Below are 19,595 nucleotides of genomic sequence, written 5' to 3'. Positions count from 1 at the left end.
TTTTGGCTTTGAGTATGTCACATAATTTGAAGTTAGTTGTGATTTATCTGCAGTTGTGTGAATTCTTGGTATTTTTGTGAAGAAAAGGAAATCTAATATACAAATTAAACAGGATGAAATGTTTATGAAAAACAATTTTTGAATATCACACTTGGATGTGATGAACTGGTATTAACTTTTATTTTGTAATTTTGTTGTTTGGCACTGTTTCTTTTTCATCTTTGTTCCCTACCCCCTTTTTTAATGATAAGTCTTTGAAAAGCTCTTGGTTCCTAGTTATCTGCCTGAGGTACTTAAGTGATAAAGTGAGTTCATAATGGGCATTTTTTTGTTTGTCAAGGGATGAACTGATAAAGTAAGGGTTGTATATTGTAACTTTATAGTTGTACTGTTCTTGGCTGTGTGTGTGTGTGTGTGTGTGTGTGTGTGTTTCAGTGCTGGGGATTAAAGCTAGGACCTCACATGTGCTAGGCAAGTGCTCTACTAGTGAATTATACCTCAACCCCTCTTGGCTGTCTGTTTTTAAGATCACTCCTTAAATACCTTTTTTTTATACTATATTTTGATGAGTAACAATAATTTCTACCCTTACTGAACATTGATTCTTTGTCATAAATGGTTGTGTTTATTTTCTTGTCAAATTTAGAATTTGAACTCTATAGTCTCCCTGAATATAAAGTTTTGCTACTGATTTTCAGGCAGTTTTTAAGCACTAAAATCCCTTTTAAATTAAAAAACATGTGATATTTTGCAGATATCAAAACATTAAGCATAGCAAACATTAAGGGGCAGTGCTTTCTACTTATTTGGAGTTGGAGTGAACCATCCAGAGCATCATGCTTGGTGGTGTTCTTAGCATTTGGCTACTGCCCTTCAGGCACCACTGGGGGATCAGTCTTAGATTCACAGCCCTATGCTAGAGATTGGTAGGGGACTCCCCGACCTGAACCTACCCAGAATGGCTGTGTTTAGGGTATTCTCACATGCTTTATTTCCTGTTCTTTAGACCTTATCTTATGATTTTGTAAGCAGATACATAAATTATCCTTCCAAGAATATTATTGGTACATGATTTGCAACCTCTCAGAGTCTAGTTTCAGAATCATTTAGCTCTTAACCTTTTTTGAATGAATGTACTGACCTCTTTACATTTTAAAAATAACTGGGCATTTTGGAAAGGAATACTATAATTCTTAGCCTTCACAAGTGGTTGAGTTCATTCTATGGATTTGTCTGTGAGACTAGGTAAAGCTATAGATCAGTTGCTGTAGATTTAAAATAAACTGTAGTCCACTTTGACCCAATATACTAAGCTCAAGAAGGGTCAGAAAATGAATGTATAGAGCTGCTGACCTTCTGGCTTTGCCTCGGGTAATCACAGCAAAGGTGAAGGACCTTTTGGTATTTGTGTTTTCTGATTAGTTTGGTTGACTGAATGGACTCTGTCCTAATCTCAAGGGAAGCACCAGCATTGCTTTCTGCTTTGCTCCCTACCATTTTGAGTCGATAGCATCTTTGCTGCAAACAAAGAGTGTTCGCCTGGTACTGAAAAGAGCCTCATCTTGAGGACTGCACATTTGTTTTAGTAGCCACAGTCTTCTTACCTTCCTTATTTTCAATATGCTGTGGTTCTGAGCAAAAGGAAACAAACAAAAGAAACCTTTCTTATATCAGACAGTGTCATGAAAGTAAATGTCATACAACTCAGTCTTCAGAATTAGCTTCAATATTGGGAAGAGGAAAAAAAGGAACTAAAACTCTTTGCAAAAAAAGCCTTTAATAATTGATTAATAGAAGAAGAAAAATGTTAGGGAAAAATGAGAGTGAATATATTTTTATTGCATAATTTGACAATTTTGTACCATGAACTTTTTGTCTGTCTATTTCTTATCACCAAGGAAACAGTGATATTTCTTATCTTTCCTTGTCATTTTTGGTTTTTAATTGCATTTTGGATTGCATATAAAATATAGGTATGCATTTTTTGAATTAAAAATGTGAATGATTCAATCATCTGTGGGGTGCTTTATTTTAGAGCCAAGCAAGATGTGGAGCAGTATAGACTGAGTTGAAATTTTCTTTCTGTTCTGTACCAAAATATAATGAGGATTCATTCAACGTATGTGTTGAGTGCTGGTTTTGTTCTAGGTCTGTTCTAAGTTCTGGGGCTATACAAGTGGAAAACACTAGTCCCTGACCATGTCATGGAGCTTCCATGTGAATGGGAGGAGGCAAGAAATAAGCAAATAGATAATGTTTATCAACACTTATTTAATCTCTGTATTTTGAGTGTCTGTCTTGGACTGAGAGCATTGTTCTAGGCTCTGGGGTATTAAAGTGATGAAAACAGACACAAATTCTTGTCCTTGTGGAGTTTACATACTAGTCCACGTTGTAATCAAGAGAGAGAGAGACTGAAAACTAATAAATAAGTAAACAGATGGAATAATAGATGGTAACAAATGCTGTGTGCAAAAAAAGGAAAAAATGAAAGGGAAAGTAGGAAACTGCTCTTTTAATTGCATAAGTCAGGAAAGCTTCACTGAGATTACAGTTGAGCCAACATCTAAAGGGGTGAGAGAGAGGGTGGGAACTGCAGCAGAGTCATGGTTAGAAGTTTGGAGGAGCAGCAAAGAGGCCAGTTAGGCCTGAGCAAACAGAGGAGTCCAGGGAGCAGCAGGAGAGAGATGAGAGAGTGGGTGGGTGAAGTGTGGCACAGAGGACCAAGGCCTACAGGACCTTGTAGGTCGTTAAAAGAATTCTGATTTTTAACTTTCAATAGGGTGGGAAACCATTGTAAAGTTTTGAGCATAAGAATGACATAATGTGACTCGTATTTTTCTTAGAACTGCTATTGGTCTAGGACTAGGTTTTAGTGGGGACTAAGACAGATGCAGATGTTCATACTCATGCATTGCTACCTTCTAAAACTTGAGACCATGCAACTGTTTACAGTTTTCTTTCTTTCTTTCTTTCTTTCTTTCTTTCTTTCTTTCTTTCTTTCTTTCTGTACTGGGAATTGAATCCAGGGGTGCTTTTACCACTGAGCCACATTCCCAGCCCTTTTATTTCTTTATTTTTTATTTTTCAATATTTATATAGAAATGTTTTCTAGATTTAAAAACTTGTACAAATAAAATACCCTGTATGATTGACAAGGTCAAATAATTCGAGTAATAAGCAGAATACTTGGGAAGTTCTATTACTTTGAATACATTGTAAAATTGGTCAAAATGAGATATTATTACATTAGGTAATTTCAGAATCCAGAAATTCTGCCAGTGTCTCTCATTAAAACTGTCTAATATAGCAGCAGCAATACCAAACTAGATGAATATGAGTTGATACAACTTGGAGACTTGTAGGTATTTGAATCTGAGAGTTTCTTTGTGGTGTACTAGGTGGTAAGATAACTCAGATTTCTTTTTTTTTAAATTTTTTAAAAATATTTTTTAGTTGTAGATGGACATAATACCTTTAATTATTTATCTTGATGTGGTGTTGAGCCCAGTTCCCCACCTGTGCTAGTTGAGTGTTCTACCACTGAGCCACAACTCCAGCCCTAACTTAGATTTCTTTAGGATGAGTTAGTCTGTGCGTATCACAGGTGCAATGTAGGCTGAAGGGAGGACACAGAGATCCAGTTCTGTTGTGATGTACACTTAACATTTCACCACTGCCCCCACTTTTTTTTTTTTTTGGTACTGGGGATTGAATGGGGCTCTTGACCACTGAGCCACATCCCCAGGCCTATTTTGTATTTTATTTAGAGACAGGGTCTCACTGAGTTGCTTAGTGCCTCACCATTGCTGAGGCTGTCTTTGAACTTGAAGTCCTCCTGTCTCGGCCTCCCGAGCCACTGGGATTACAGGTATACGCCACTGCACCTGCCTTTCACCCCATTTTTGACTGCCCTCTTAGTACTAGATCAAGATGTAAAATCTGTTTTTGCTGCCTGTAACTAGAAAAATAGCTATATGTGATAATCAAGTGAAGTCATTAGAGCCTAATTATTCGGTAATACAATGCTCATTAGTTAACATGTACAGAAAATAACTTTGGCTTTTATATGAAAGTATACTTTGAGAGGTGGAATTAGAATGAAGAATTGCCTTAATTAAAATTAGGAGTATCATAGTGCAATAACATGGTTTTTGTAGCCCAAATATAAGATGGAAATTCCTACCTGATTGAATAAAAAAAAGGAAAAAAGCCTTCAGCTTTCTAGAAATGGTGATTGTAAATAATAGGCGGTAATGAGATATTATAATTTAAAAACAGACCAGTAGTCTGAAGTACGTTAGTGTAGTAATAAGAACCATGAGATAATCCTTGCATGAAGTTCAACTGTACCCAAACTCAGCCTCTCAAAAGGAGATATTGCCCTGGGATAGGGTTGTGGTGAGCCTCTCAGAGAATTTAAGATATTAGAATGTCAGCTGAAAAAAACTAAATGTAATTTTGAAATGACCTATAGTTCCAAAGGGCTTTTAAACAGAACAGTGAGTGGTGTTTCTGAAGTTTGTCTTTCTAGGCACTTTCTATAAAATTTCATGGAAAAAGTTGGGCTGGATCCTTGCAACAGGTGAATACCCATAGAAGAGTGCTTATATGTAGAATTACTTTCACTGCCAAAGCGGAGTGGAAATGGTATAACAGTATTTTGTACTTTTAGAATTAAGAATAATATTGATTTATATTAATCTACAATGACCATCTCTTGCTCATAGGGCACTTTCAGGATCTTTGTGGTCTACAGGTTTGATGAGTTCCTTGCTCATTTGGTGCACCTTATTACAGATAATATGTACACTTAGAGGTGCACCCTCCCTTTAATCTTAATTCAGTACTTTTCTAATTACATAATTTAAATGTTATAATCTTCTAGCATTTTCCCTGTGCCTGTATCCATCAACCCCTCTTGAGTATATCTCTTCTCCTTCTTTCCCCAAAGCTAAGACATTGTGATTAAAAAAACCCCAAAAACCCCAAAAAACCCTGTTTTCCTCATCTTTTCATCTTTCCCAAGGCTAGGTTGCAAAATCTCTGCTTCTCTGCCTTCTGTATCATCTCTCATTTCTGTTTTCAATAGCCTCTTAGATTCTGTTTTTCTTTTTTTCTTGTAGTCTCTAATTAGAGTGACTTGCAGGTCTTGTGTATTGAACCTGAAATTCTTGGTTTCGATGGACAGGTGATGAGGGGAAAATGTGAAGCTGCTAAAATTCCAAGGACTCCAAGGAAACTTGTCTCCATATGTGATGTCATGATTTGAACAACTCGACTTTTTGTGGATTTTTAAGGAAAAAACAGTAACATAATTTTTCAATCTTAATTATTCTCTTAAATTAAAAGAATGGAATGAAAATACCATCATCACATTTATTAAAGTAGAACAGGGATTTGAGAAATAAATTTTTATGTGTAGTTGGGTACATTTCTCATATTTGAATGTTTTTATTTATGGATAGGCATATCCCTGTTTCCTTTTCCTCATTTAAAAATAAAACTACTTTTTAATGTTTTAAATTGACAAATAAAAATTGTGTAGATTTACTGTGTTTAGATGGATATTTTGAAGTATGTATACATTGTAGAATGGCTAAATTAAATTAATTATTATATGCCTTACTTCATATATTTAGTTTTTTGCAATGAGAACACTTAAAATATCTCAGCAATTTTCTTTTAAAAAATTATTTAATTAATGTATTCATTGTGGTGCTGGGAATTAAAGCCAGGGCCTTGCACATGCTAGGCAAGTGGGCTCTCCTACAGAGCTCTACCACTATGCGTAACAATTTTCAAGTATTTTTAATATATTAACTATAGTCAACATGTTGTACAATACATCTTTTGAATTTAGATAAATTGAAACTCTTTTGACAACATCTCTCAGTCCTATTCTCTGGTATCCATCATATTCATTCTTTTCTGTTACTTTGGCTTAAGATTTTACATGTAAGTGATGTGAAATGGTATTTATCTTTATATGCCTGACTTATTTCACTAAGCATGATGTCCTCCAAGTTCATTCATGTTGTCACAAACGATACAATCCCTCCATTGTTAAGGCTGAATAATATTTCATTGTATATTTATACCACATTTTCTTGATCCAGTCATCCTTCGATGAACACTTGGGTTGATTCCATATCTTGGCCTTTGTGAGTAGTGCTGCAATGAACATGGCAGTGCAGGTATCTCTTTGACATACTGATTTAATTTACTTTGGATATACACATATTCCTTGGCTTATGCGATTATATCCGGATAAACCTATTATACATTGAAAATACCATAAATAAAAAATGCATTTAGTACATGCCTTCTACTGAACATTCTAGCTTGGTATAGTGCAGTGTGGAGTATTGGCTGTTTATCCTTGTGATCACATGGCTTGCATCTTGCTGCTGCTTCCTGGAATCACCAGAGGATCATATAGCATATGGCTAGTCTGGTAAATGATCAAAATCAAAGTATAGCTTCTCCTGAGGGTGTGTCACTTTTACACTATTGTGAATTTGAAGCATGATAAGTTGGGGACTGTATACACGCTATGGGGATTGCTGTATCATCTGGTAGTTAGTTCTATTTTAATTTTTTGAGAAACTGCCATACTATTTTTTTTTATAATGGCTGTAGTCCCCATCTTTGTCTAGATCTAATTTAGATATACTAGAAGCATGTATTTTGAGAGTATAGGTCAGTGAATTTGGCAAGTGTGTATATCCTTGAACGTGTTACCATTGCCCTAGAGTGTTCTCTACTGCCTCTATGCAGTCGCTTCTTTCCCATATCTTGTTACAAGCTACTATGAATTTGAAATTGGATTCGGTTTTTGCCTGTTCTAGAACTTTATACTTTATACCTTCTTTTGCATCTGGATTCTTATGCTTACATTGTTTTACCACTGAACTACTCCAACTCTTTAAAAAAATTATTATTATTTATTTGAGACTGGGTCTTGCTAAGTTCCTGAGTTTCTTGTTAAATTGTCCAGGCTGGACTGGAATTTGTGATTCCATTTTCTCAGCCTCCCAGTCACTAGGATTTTAGGCATCTACTACTATCCCTGGTTTATCATCATCTTCTCCTCCTCCTCCTCCTCCTCCTCCTCCTCCTCTTCCTCCTCCTCCTCCTTATTATTATTATTATTATTATTTTGCTACTGTGAATTAAACCCGGGGCACTCTACCACTGAGCTACATCCCCAGCCCTTTTTTTTTTTTTTTTTTTAATTTTAGATAAGTAGAAGAAGGTAGAAGGTCCAGAGGTGCTGAAGAGCATGCTGTCCTTTGACTTTGAGCTCTCCAATTGCTGAGGCTGGCCTTGAACTTGTGATCCTCCTGCCTTGGCTTTCTGAGTTGCTGGGTTTATAAACATGCACCCCCATGCCTTGCTTATCATGTAGTTTTGAGATTCTTTTTGATTCTTCTTTTTTTATTGCTGACTAGCCCCCAGTTTTAAAATAATAGTTCTTTTTAACTGTGATGTACAAATATAAAAGCTGAAGACTCTGGATAATTTGTAATAAAAGTTACTGTGGCTTATGTTTGCACCCGTGTTACCTCAGTTTAGGGAATAATTTTGGTGATGTTTATTTTCTGCACATTCTGATGCCTATGTTGCCTTCTGCCCACCTGTCCTGAAAAGTTCTGCCTTTCACTTTTCCTTCCAGGTAGTGTGAAGAAGTAAAAAGTGAGTGAATGACATTGTATATATGCTAGTGTGAAATGCCATAATGGTGTTTTCCCAATCATACAAGAGTTTGCCAAATTTTACTGATAGTTTGTTAATTTATCATGAGCCTATTTGAGTGTTGTATGACATAAAATTTATCAGGAGCCTAGTTGAGTGTTGTATGACATAAAATTTATTTTTTACTACTTCCATGGTGACCATTACACAGAAGAAAAAGCTGAGACTAAGAGAACCAAGGATATGAGTAGAATATCAGAAGTCCATTTGTGAAAAGATTTTAACTAAGTTAAAAAGAGTTTAATATCTGAAGTTCTTAATCCAGCAACCAATAACTTCAAGAAGAGTCAGAAATGGCCTTGAGATAGATATTTAAAAGTCAAAACCAGAAATGGTGATAGATGCCAGGATTCCCCTACTTTATCCTACCACATTCCAAGTTCCAGTGCTTCAGAGGCACTGACTAGTCACTCTTCCAATCCACAGGCCCCACAGGTCTTTCTGTTTTTATTAGTTTGCTCACATTATTTTTTCTTGCGTTTTCTCTTTGGGATCTTCTATGTTGACTTTTAGCTATGGAGGATGAGGACTTAGTCCTTCCTCCTTTCCCCAGCTTATTACATCTTCCTCCTTCATTCTCTCTAAATATAGAAGTTGTATCTTGGTTTTGGTTAAATTATCAGTGCTTGCCTTGTTAGAACTACATAAATATTTACTTTCAAGTTGCACACAATAATTACATTTTCTCTTGTGCAGTTTTGTTGCTGTTTTTGTTTTCTCTGGAATTAGCGAATGGATACTCCTGTTGCCTGAGTTCTATAATAGTTTTACCCTTTCCCGGATCCCATGTTTCTTCTCTTCTGTTTGTCTGGTGTATTGGGAGAGCACATTGTTTAGAAGTGTGCTGGGGCCTGGTACATGTAATATTCACTTTTCGAGAGCTTGCATGTCTGAAAATGTGTTTATTCTTTCCTCATGTTGGATTGATTGTTTTTCTGGGAAAGAATCCTCTCTCAGAATTTTGAAGGTATAATGTTCCTTTGTATTATAGCTTTTAGTCTTGCAGTTGAGAACAGTCTGATGTCATTCTGATTTTCACACCTTTGTATAGGTCCTGCTTTCCCCTTTTCCTTTTGAAAGCTTTTAGATTGTTTCTTTATCCCTGGTGTTCTTAGACTTCAGGATGATGTGTCCTGGGTGCGGTCTTTTCTCACTCCATTCCCCTGAGCACTTGATGTGCGTTTTCAGTTTGAGAACTCGTGTTTTTTGTTCTGGGAAAATTTTTAGTGAAATTTTATTAGCCTTTTCTCTACTATTCTCATTTTCCTCTTCCTGGAACTCCTGGACTTTTAGGCCAATCTCCTCATTTTCTTTTATCTCTTACCTATTGTTTGTGTATGTTTATATATGTTTCTGTTTGGAGAGTTCTTCAAGAATGTCTTCCATCCTTTCTATTAAATTTAAAAATTTCTGTAATTAAATTTCTAAGAGTTGTTTTTAATTTTCTGAAAATTTTTGTAGCACCTGTCTTGTTTTGCTGTTTTATGTAATAATGTCTCTTATTTTTCCTCAGGCTGTTAATTATAGCTTTTTTTTTTATTCTATTTCCTGTATAGTTTCTGTTTCCCCACTCCTTCCAGTACTTTTTTCTTTTTGCTTGTTTAGATGCTTGTCTGTCCATTCTACATGCTTTCCTTGAATGGTGACCTTAAACTAACCATTTGTCTGCAAGAGGGAGGGAGCTGGTTAGAAGCACAGAACATATTCTGGGGTTTGTGCTCCATAATTGGGCAGGTACTTGGTGGTTTCTTCAGTGAAACCTTAGTTGTCACTATTAGACAGGACTTTTTACTTGGACTGGGACACTTTCCTGGGAAAATCATAAATTTCCTGTGTTGGGGTTGAAAGTTGAGCTGCTCCTGTTAATTAGAGCCAGATCCCTGAAGAAGGTAGAGGGTCCAGAGGTGTTGAGGAGCGTGCTGTCCAAAAGGCTCTCTGTCCAGCATCTCATGCCTTCCCTTCAGCCTGGTTCAAATCCTTTCTAATTCAGTCTCTCCAGAATGGCCAGTGTGAGGGAAAGGAATTACCTGTCTGGATAGCTTGATGGGAGTTTGGCCCTCTAAGTACTCCTATAGAAAGTTGTAACGCTGAACTTCTGCCTTCTGAATACCTGGTGCCTTTTTTCATTGGTACAAACTCTCAGTCCAGGCTGAGGTGTTCAGATTTCTCTGGTTTGCTAATTCAGTTGCCCACACCATCCATCTTCTAGAATTCTGTTGCTATCTCTTATTTGAGGTTATTTCCTCTCTTCTCTTTTCTTGATGTTCTTTGCTTAAGAAAGAATTTCTTTGCCTTTACTTTGGTGAGATTGCAGGAAGGAATAAAGATAATGGGAGCCATTTCTGTAAGATTTTTCAAGGGGTCGGTCTGTAACCCCTCCCCCCCCATGCCTACCATTCTACCAAGCCTATCTTGGGACATCACAAAGTTTTCTTACTCAAGAAATCTTTGTTTTTAAACATGGGAGAGTATCATATAAATATGATTTAGGTGTTATCCTGGGGTTACAGAAATGGATTAGGATCTTCCTCAAGAAACATTTTAATCTTAGCATTCTATCTTCATATTTTCTGTGCTTATTAGAAAAATGTGGAAATTTAGTTTGTAACCACAGAATTAGAGGGTCAGTGAGTATGCACATGCACACACACCAAATATTGCAGAAGAGGAATACAGATTTTTTAGTTGTCAAAAACATGGCAGATATTCCAGGGTAATGAAAATGTCTCATCTTGATGAAGGTTTGGTTATATAACCTTATGCATTTGCCTAAACTCATCTCATGGTACACTTGAGATGCAGTCAGGCATACAAATTTTAGCTCAAACAAACCAGAGACAAAACTATAAATACATACTGAATTTTAATTTAAATAAAATATATGAGGATTGTTAAAAGTATATGAAAGCAGTTTTGTGAATGGTCAAAGGTCATGATTAAAATTTTTTTTTCCATGTTGTAAGAAATCAGGGCACAAAATAAAGACTTACTCTTCATCATTACCCTAGGTACATGTATGACTGCACATATGGTGTGATACTACATGTGTACAACCAGAGAAATATAAAGTTGTGCTGCAGTTGTGCACAATGAATCAAAATGCATTCAGCTGTCATATGTGCCTAATTGAAATAAATAAATCAATTAAAAAACCCTTACTCTTACCATGTGTATTGTGAGTCTCCCCCTCATTCCACTCCTTGCCCTTTAATTTTGTTGTGTTGTGCCTATGCTAGTCAGGACACTGGACAGACCTTCAGAATGCTGGAGATTGTCTTATTTAATATCTGATTTTCAGAATATAAAGGCAAAAAATCCTTGGTATGTTCTTTAATTTTAAGATTATATCTGGATATGCTTACTCTTTTTTAGAAGTGGGTTATTTTTATTGTAGGCAATTGAGAAGAGTGCTCAGCTCCTTACTTGTAAATTTGCCTAACGTTGTAGAGTTAGAAGTGGACCAAGTGACCTATCAGCTGAATCAGACATCTTCAAGGAGGATTGGAGAAGGAATAATGGCTTTGGACTTACATTGACTATTCCCTTTTTATATATATTAACATTTATGTGGTGCTTTATATTTTCAGAGTGCTTTATATTTGTAGTAATTATTTCTAGATTCATTCAAAGGTATGTTAGGAGTAGTTTTCTCATTTCATGGTAGAGAAAATACAGGCACAAAGAGGTAGAGATGCACCCAAGTAAGTCAGTGTCAAAACCAGGATTGGAATTTTGTAAGCAGACCAACCAAGGGAAATAAGTGGGAGTGGGAATTAGAAACTGTTTTGCATAGTGGAACCACTGAGGAATGCTAACTAGATTATGGGTTTAGACTGACTCAAGACTGAATCTGTTTTACTGTAGGTAAAAGAGAATCTTCTTTCGTGCAAGATGTTACTGCACTGCAAACGAGATGAACTTCGGAAACTGTGGATTGAAGGAATTGAACACAAGCATGTCCTGAACCTGCTAGATGAAATCGAGAACATCAAGCAAGTACCTCAAAAGCTGGAACAGTGCATGGCCAGCAAGCACTATCTCAGTGCCACTGACATGCTGGTAAGAGAACAGCCTGTTTTGAGGGTCATTTCTGCTAAGATAAATTATCTTAAAAGTACTCTTTTTTTGTTTCCTGTGAATCCTGTAATGCATGCAGCACATTACAAAGTGCCTTCTTAGGATTCACTAGCCTTCACATGTGAAGCCTGGCTGGTTCTTTTCCTAATTTCAGTGTTTGAAATGGTAGATGATTGTTATTTATGTATTTTCTACCTTTGGAACAATAGCCAGAAATATAATGGAAAGAAACCAGAATTTAAATCATGTTGGAATGGTAATGAGAGGTGTTCTTTTTGCTTTAGAGGAAGATAATGAATCTCATTTTAAGGAATAAAATCTGTGTGACATAGAACTTACAAAGATTTATAAACCTGGTTCTCCACAAAGTCTTTAAGGAATTTTTACATTAGGGCTTTTTTTTTTAAATTTTCAATTGATAAGAAAGAAAATAATTTTTTTGAGATGATTCCTAGAAGTTACCTTGTTAAACAGAAGCCCTTTACAACTTAGCTTTTAGCCTGTATCATAGTCCATTAAGTTCTGCTATTTTTTTTGGTGGGTGGTACTAGGGATTGAACTCAGGAGCACTCGACTACTGAGCCATATCCCCAGCCCTATTTTGCATTTTTTTTTTTTAACGGACAGGGTCTCACTGAGTTACTTAATGCCTTGCTTTTGCTGAGGCTGGCTTTGAACTCGAGATCCTCCTGCTTCAGGCTCTGGAGCCTCTGGGATTATAGGCATGCACCACTGCGCCCGGCTAAGTTTTGCTGTTTTTTGACTGTATGAAAGTTCTGAGGAGATTGTGGTTGTTGGTGAGTGTCAAGCAGATGAATGAAAAATAGAAATGCAGATTTTGCTCCCAAGTAATCTAACTTTTCCAGGGCCTGTGGCTCTTACAGAGGGCTGTTCTATCTTCTGCCCATTCTACGTGTAAACACCCACTTTTACTGCTCAAAGTTGGCTGAGGACTACATAAGTTCTCAGCAGCAGATTGACTGCATTTACTTTTTTTTTTTTTTTTCCCTCAAGAAGTGAGACCCTTTTTCTTTGTTTTATCAGATTACTTTCACTGTTACACTGGAAAACAAATCCCTAAAGGAAATTGGTGGGAATTTGAAGGCAATGTTCTAAGTGGTTCCAACTAATTTAGACTCCCAAGAAGGGTTTTGCTAAAAGTGTTTCATAAGTTTTTAAGGTAATGTCATAACCAAAGTTTGAGAAGTGCTATCATATATTAAAACCTGGTTCTGAATGGACTGCCTGGTCAATTTCCACAGGGGAAGAAGGTTAATAGTGGTTTGCTCTGGGGAGTGGCAAGAGAATTGGTTGTTTCCAGCATCTTATTTAAAGTGACATCTTAATAATGACTCTAGGTTGTCTGACAGAAAAAAATTACTTGTCAGCTTTAGTGTTGGTTAATGCATAGTTGTGTTAAATTATTAAGAAACAGCAATTGCAATAGATAAATTCATACATATTTGCGAAGCATATATGCATCTATTTGCATCATGATTATTTGGGAGTAGGCCTGCATTTATGTAAGTGCCATGTATTGAAATAGTTGCTTGACTATATTTCTGGGTTATGTTCATTTAGGATTTCAGATTTTTGTTTTTTGGTCTTATTACTCAGGGGCTAATTTATTTACTTAAAGGCTAATGAATTATGGATATACCCCCCTCCTCCTTTTTTGACATATTTTTCTTCAGGACTTCATTATATAACTTCATTAAATTATTGGTCATAAGTTAGAAATTCAATGCTAGCTAGCTGTGTTAGTTAGCTTTACAATTATTGTTTGAAATAGCTGAGGTAAATTAGCTCATAAGAATATAAAGGCTCATTTTGACTCACAGTTTGCGAAGTTTCAGTCCTTGGTGATTTGGTCCCATTGCCTTTGCCTGTGGAGAGGCAGTATATAATTAATTGCAGGAATAGGTGACAGAGGAAGCTGTCACCTCATGGCAGCTGGGAAGCAAAGGAAGAGGAAGGGGTTGGGTTCCCAGTATCCCCTACAGGGTCATACCCCTGATGCCCTAACTTCTTTCTACTAGATCCCATCTCCTAAAGGTTCCACCATCTCCCTGTAGGGTTACAGACTGGGGACCAACCCTTCAACACATGGCCTTTGGAGAACATGAAGATCCAAACTAGCACTAACATAAGTACAAAGAACTGCTTGGCTTATGTAACCAATCTGCTAAAAACATATACATGAAATGTCACTGTATGTTCTCTCTGCATTGTTTTCTTGTTCTACTGTAGGCTGATCTCTTCCACATGTATGAAAGGGCGTGGGTGTGCAGGGAGAAATGATATAGGCTGTAGTCCACATTTTTTCAGCTTTTCATAAGAAAATAACCTTTTGTTCCTGATTGAAAAACATGGGATCATATTGCAAAGATTGCTTTGCAGAAGAAAATAATATCTTTTCATAGTTAAATAATCGAGACTTAGGTTGAGCCAGTTTGGGTACCATGGTCATCGGGTTTAACCAAAATCATGTGGTTAGGGTGGTGGGAATTGGGGTGGCAAGGAACCATAGTTGCCTTCACAACAGTTTGAGTGCATATGGTATGCTTCCCAGAAGTTTTGTTCCTTTTTCTTCCTATTTATAGTTGTTTATATATTCTGGATACTAATCCTTTGTCAGCAGGTGGATTATAAATATCTTCTTCCAGTTGGTGATTCATCTTTTTACTTTGTTTGTGGTGTCTTTTGTTAGAAAATTAAACAAATTTTAATGCCATGAAGTTTCTCAATCTTGTTCATTTATATTAGGTGCTTTTGTTTTAAGAATGTTTTTAATCCCAATGTCTCAAAGATAAACTCTTATGTTCTCTTTTTTTAAAAATCTTTTTTAAATTTATTCTTTTTAGTTGGTGTGTTCTCTTCTTTAATCTTTCCAAAGATCATTTTCTATATGGTATGATCTGTGGATCTAATTTTATTTTTCTTCTGGATAGCCAATAGGCGCAGACTCTTTATTGAATCATGTTTGTACTGATTTATAATGCTCTTTGTCACATGCCAAATTTTCACATATGCTTAGATGTGATTCCAGGTTCTTTATTTTATTCAATTTGGTCTCATACCTCCACCAAACCACACTGATTTAATTATGTAACTTTATAATACATCCTGACAGGAAGTGAAGACATTCACTTTCTGTATGTGCTGTTCTTTACCTTTTACTCTTCCATAGCAATTTCATTGCCCACTTGTTGAATTCCACAGAAAGTGTAATAGAATTTTCATTAAAATTAAGAGAATCTCTATGTTAGCAATATTGAGGCTTCTTGTCCGTTAATTGGATGTGCCTCATTTATTATAGACTTTGTTTAATATCCTTTAATAGTGCTTAGTTATGTCTTTAGAAATATTGTGTGTATTTTGATGGATTTAATCTGGGTATCATATTTTTTGAGGCTTTTAAAAAACAATAGTTCTTTATTAATAATAGTTTCTAGTTATTCATTGCTGGTATATAAGGATCGGATAGATGTTTCTTTTTTAATTGACCATGTTTTTTTTCCTGACATGATTCACAATTCTGTCTCCCTGGAAAATGGTGACATATTCTCTAAGATTTTATCGACTCTCTGAAAGCCTCAAACACTTAGGTGCTTTTTTTTTTTAAATGTTTCCTTAACCATTGTGTTATTCATTATAATATAATTGATTTTGTTTGTGTGGTAGGTCATTGAAGGTAGGGCTGGTTCTTATCTATTGTTGTCTTCCCTGTGCCTAGCATAGTGCAGTCCATGTGGTCAGAGTTCACAAATTGTTAGCCAAAATGAGTAACTATGTGAAAACCTTTAATACTAGTGGAGCGAAAGGTGTTTCTGTTCTAGGAGCTCTGGTATGCTTTTTCTTCTCTGGTTAGTGGGTTTTTTCTTTCTTTTTTAAAAATAAACATCTTGTTTCTGACCATTCTTCTTAGTAATATTTAAATGAATAACAACAATTATAACATCTAATATATATTTAGCTAATATGTATGTTATAATTTGTTAATTCATTTAATGCTCTCCATAACCTTATAAGAAATAAGGCTCTAATATTATTGCCATTTTTCAGATGTGATATTTGTTTGCATGATCTGAGGGGTTGGCATGTTCCAAATAAGCAATTGTTTGAATATCCCAATCACAAAGATTTCATGGAGGTAGGATTTAAAGTGTGCCTAAAAGTTTGGAAGTATTCTTCAATGTAGTCTTTTATATATAAGAGTGAAGAATAAGGTTAATAATGCTCTTTCACTGGACTTCATATAAAAAAAAGATCACATTTTCTTTGCCCATGGTTATGTGCCATCCTAAGTAAAATCTATTTAAAGAATCTCAAGGGTCCAAATGGAAATCTTTGCTAAAAGACCTTGGTGGAAAGTAATGACAAAACAATCTAGTCTTTTTAAACCCCCTAATTTCCTTGGATTTGTTTGTCTGAGATTTTGCATTTTCATTTTAGGCAGGTGCAGATGCAGATATGTAGTAATTTGATCCATACTCAGTATGGGTTAATATTCTAGAGTAAATAAATCAGTGGTGACCCCTGGCTCTTGCCATCTCCTGCTGTTCTTGTTTCACCGTCAGACTGGCCTGGTAGTTATAGGCTTGGCTTCTAGGTGGGTATTTATTTCTTCTTTTGATATGATAACCCAAGTATTGCATAAAATAATTAAATTGTCATGACAGGGAATGTCTGCAAATAGGTCTGGCCTTTTGTTTCCTTCTTCAAGGTAAACAGCTGCTGTTGGCTTATGAAAAGCTAGAAGTGATCCAACAAGAAGCCTGTATCCGTCACATTGAAATCAGAGACTTGATTAATATTGTAGCCTGTAGCTTTGTGATATGTACGGTTTAAATTAGACCTTTGCAGTCATTGTACTGGGTTGATGCAAGCACATTAATGACATAATTTCTGGTTGCTGCATCACATTTCTGCAGTCTGTCCTTTGTATTCCACTCACATTAATTGAAGTAATTTTGCCAGTGAAGCGTGTTTCAAACCTCTGCATTTAAATTGAAATTTTAATTCCCTTATTGTCTTGAAAAGACGGCTGAAGATGCCTTGTTACAGGTTTCATTATCACTCAAAACACTCCAGCTGCTGGTTCTAATGTACAATGACTGATTAATTCTGGAAGAATTATTAATATAAGAATAGTGGCATCTTCCCAGTGGTATAAGCTAGCCAGGAAGGTATTTTGTGATAGTTAATATTTTTATAAACTTTTTTCCTCAAAGAAAATTTGCATGTAGAAATCTGTATCATACCAAGATTGCAGAGAGCTTTGAAAACCACTTACACAAGTTCTGATTTATCAGCCCATAGAAGTCAATTCATAATTGCATTCAATCAGTGGAAACCAAGCCAGTGTGAATAGTTTTGAAGCACTTTAGCTGACAGTCACAAGACTTGTGACTAAAATAAATTTTTCATTTCTAAGCCTTCCTAAGATTATAGAGATTTTTGAATGTCTTTTAATCATTTTCCTTTATTTATATGTCTTCAAAATAGGAATCCATAGCTATACAGTCAGATAAGGATTATTATGATAACATATTTATGTAGCTGCCTTCTTCCCAGAGGATCCCAGAATACTTTCCTGAAAGAATGGTGTGGTGGAATGATTTCTTTCATACTGAAAAGATGATTGTGTCTGGGATAATGAATTAAATCATTTTCTAGAACCCCATAATAAAATTAAGAGTATTTGTAGTATTTTCAGTTTATAAGATCCTTGGCGGTTGTTGGGTGTTGTGGATTATCATCATGGGTCTTAGTTTGGGTTAGGTGGACCTTTGCTTGAATCCCCACTTTGACTCTGCAGATTAGTGGACTTGTGGCCCTTGTAGCCATTTATCTTTGCTGAAAGGTGAAGTTAAGAATAATATATACCACTAAAGGTTGTTGAAGGATTAAATGAGATATTAAACCTTATACATAAAGTATTCATATTATATATAGTAAATTCTCCAAATGTTATTTATAATTTTTGTTTTTTTTATTGGTAGGAAAGAATATGGTGATTGCTACCATGTTATATTCTCAAAAACTGATCTGGAGGTGGATTTACATAGAGCTAGTAAAATGGTTGAAGTAGGGCTAGGTGAAATATTTTAGGTCTAGTTAAGCATTCTTGATTTTTTCTTTTTGGCTCAACATGCACATTACTTGAATGCAGTAAAGACCAGTCCAACTCTTTATTATAATGATTATTATTTAATTTGTACATATTTATGGGCTACTGTGTAATACTCAATGCATGTTATATACAATATGTAATGATTAAATCATGGTAAGTAGCATTTCTATCACCTTTTCATTACTTTGCTTTTGGAGCCATTGAGCCCTTGTCTTTTAGTTATTTGTAAAATTATATAATAGGTTATCATGAGCTCTAGTCATTCCACAGTGCTACAGAACCACTAGGTCTTATTTATCAATATGATGGTATTTGGGTATTATTGTCCAACCTCTCTCTGCCTCCCCATTTCCCATCCTCTAGTAGCGACTGTTTTATATCCAGATCAACTTGTGGCTATCAACATATGAGGGAAAGTATAGAATCTATGTCTTTCTGTGTCTGCCTTATTTCCCTAACCATAATCTTCTCCAATTCCACTCATTTGACTGAAATTGATAGAATTTCATTCTTATTTATGACTGATTCCATTGTGTATACACATCACATTTTCTTCATCCATTTGTCTCCTGACCTGCATGATTCCATAGCTTAGCTATTGTGAATGGTGCAGTAATAAACATAAGCATGAAGGTATTGCTCTTATATGTTGGCATCATTTCCTGTGAGTATATACACTGAAGTGGGATAGCTGGATCATATAGTAGATTTTGTTTTTTTAGAAATGTTTCTTGCTGGGAATCAACTTAACGAAATAGTTGAAAGACTTCTACAACAAAAACTACAGGAGGCTAAAAGAAGAAATTAAAGAAGACTTTAGAAGATGGAAAGATCTACCTTGTTCTTGGATAGGCAGAATTAATATTGTTGAAATGCCCATATTAGCAAAAGCATTACACAGATTTAATGCAATTCCAATCAAAATTCCAATGACATTCCTCATAGAAATAGGAAAAGCAGTCATGTAATTCATTTTGAAAAATAAGAGACCCAGAATAGCTAAACCAATCCTTAGCAAGAAGAATGAAGCAGGTGGCATCACTATACCAGACCTTAAACTATACTACAGAGCAATAGTAACAAAAACAGCATGGTATTGGCATCAAAATAGACTTGTAGAGCAGTGGTATAGAATAGAGGACACAGAGACTAACCTACATAATTACAGTTATCTTATATTTAACAAAGGTGCCAGAAACATACATTGGAGAAAAGACAGCCTCTTCAACAAATGGTGCTGGGAAAACTGGAAATCCATATGCAACAAAATGAAATTAAACCCCTGTCTCTCCCCATGCACAAAACTCAACAGAAAGTGGATCAAGGACCTAGGAATTAAACGAGAGACACTGTGTCTATTAGAAGAAAAAGTAGGCCAAAATCTCCATCATGTTGGATTAGGCCCCAACTTCCTTAATATTAGACTCCTATAGCACAAGAGTTAATATCAAGAATCAATAAATGGGATGGCATCAAAGTAAAAAGTTTCTGTTCAGCAAAAGAAACAATCAGTGAGGTGAACAGATAACCTACTAATTGGGAACAAATTCTTACCACACACACATCAGATAGAGCACTAATCTCTAGAATATATAAAGAACTAAAAATCTTCACCAAAAAAACC

At 35.6% G+C, this 19,595-nt stretch overlaps 1 protein-coding gene across 1 annotated transcript in view; it reads left to right on the top strand.

Annotated features, from left to right (window-relative positions):
• The window catches only part of Exoc4 (exocyst complex component 4), a 783,024-nt gene that overhangs the window by 20,619 nt on the left and 742,810 nt on the right, over positions 1-19,595 (top strand). The window contains exon 3 of the mRNA XM_026392784.2: positions 11,623-11,817. Coding sequence (XP_026248569.1) covers positions 11,623-11,817 — 195 coding nt within the window. The remainder of the gene's footprint in view (positions 1-11,622; positions 11,818-19,595) is intronic.

Source organism: Urocitellus parryii, chromosome 3, assembly GCF_045843805.1.
Source record: "Urocitellus parryii isolate mUroPar1 chromosome 3, mUroPar1.hap1, whole genome shotgun sequence".
Classification (NCBI taxonomy): Eukaryota; Metazoa; Chordata; class Mammalia; order Rodentia; family Sciuridae; genus Urocitellus; species Urocitellus parryii.
Note: the sequence above shows the minus strand (reverse complement) of the source record. Positions and strands in the feature narration are given on the sequence as shown.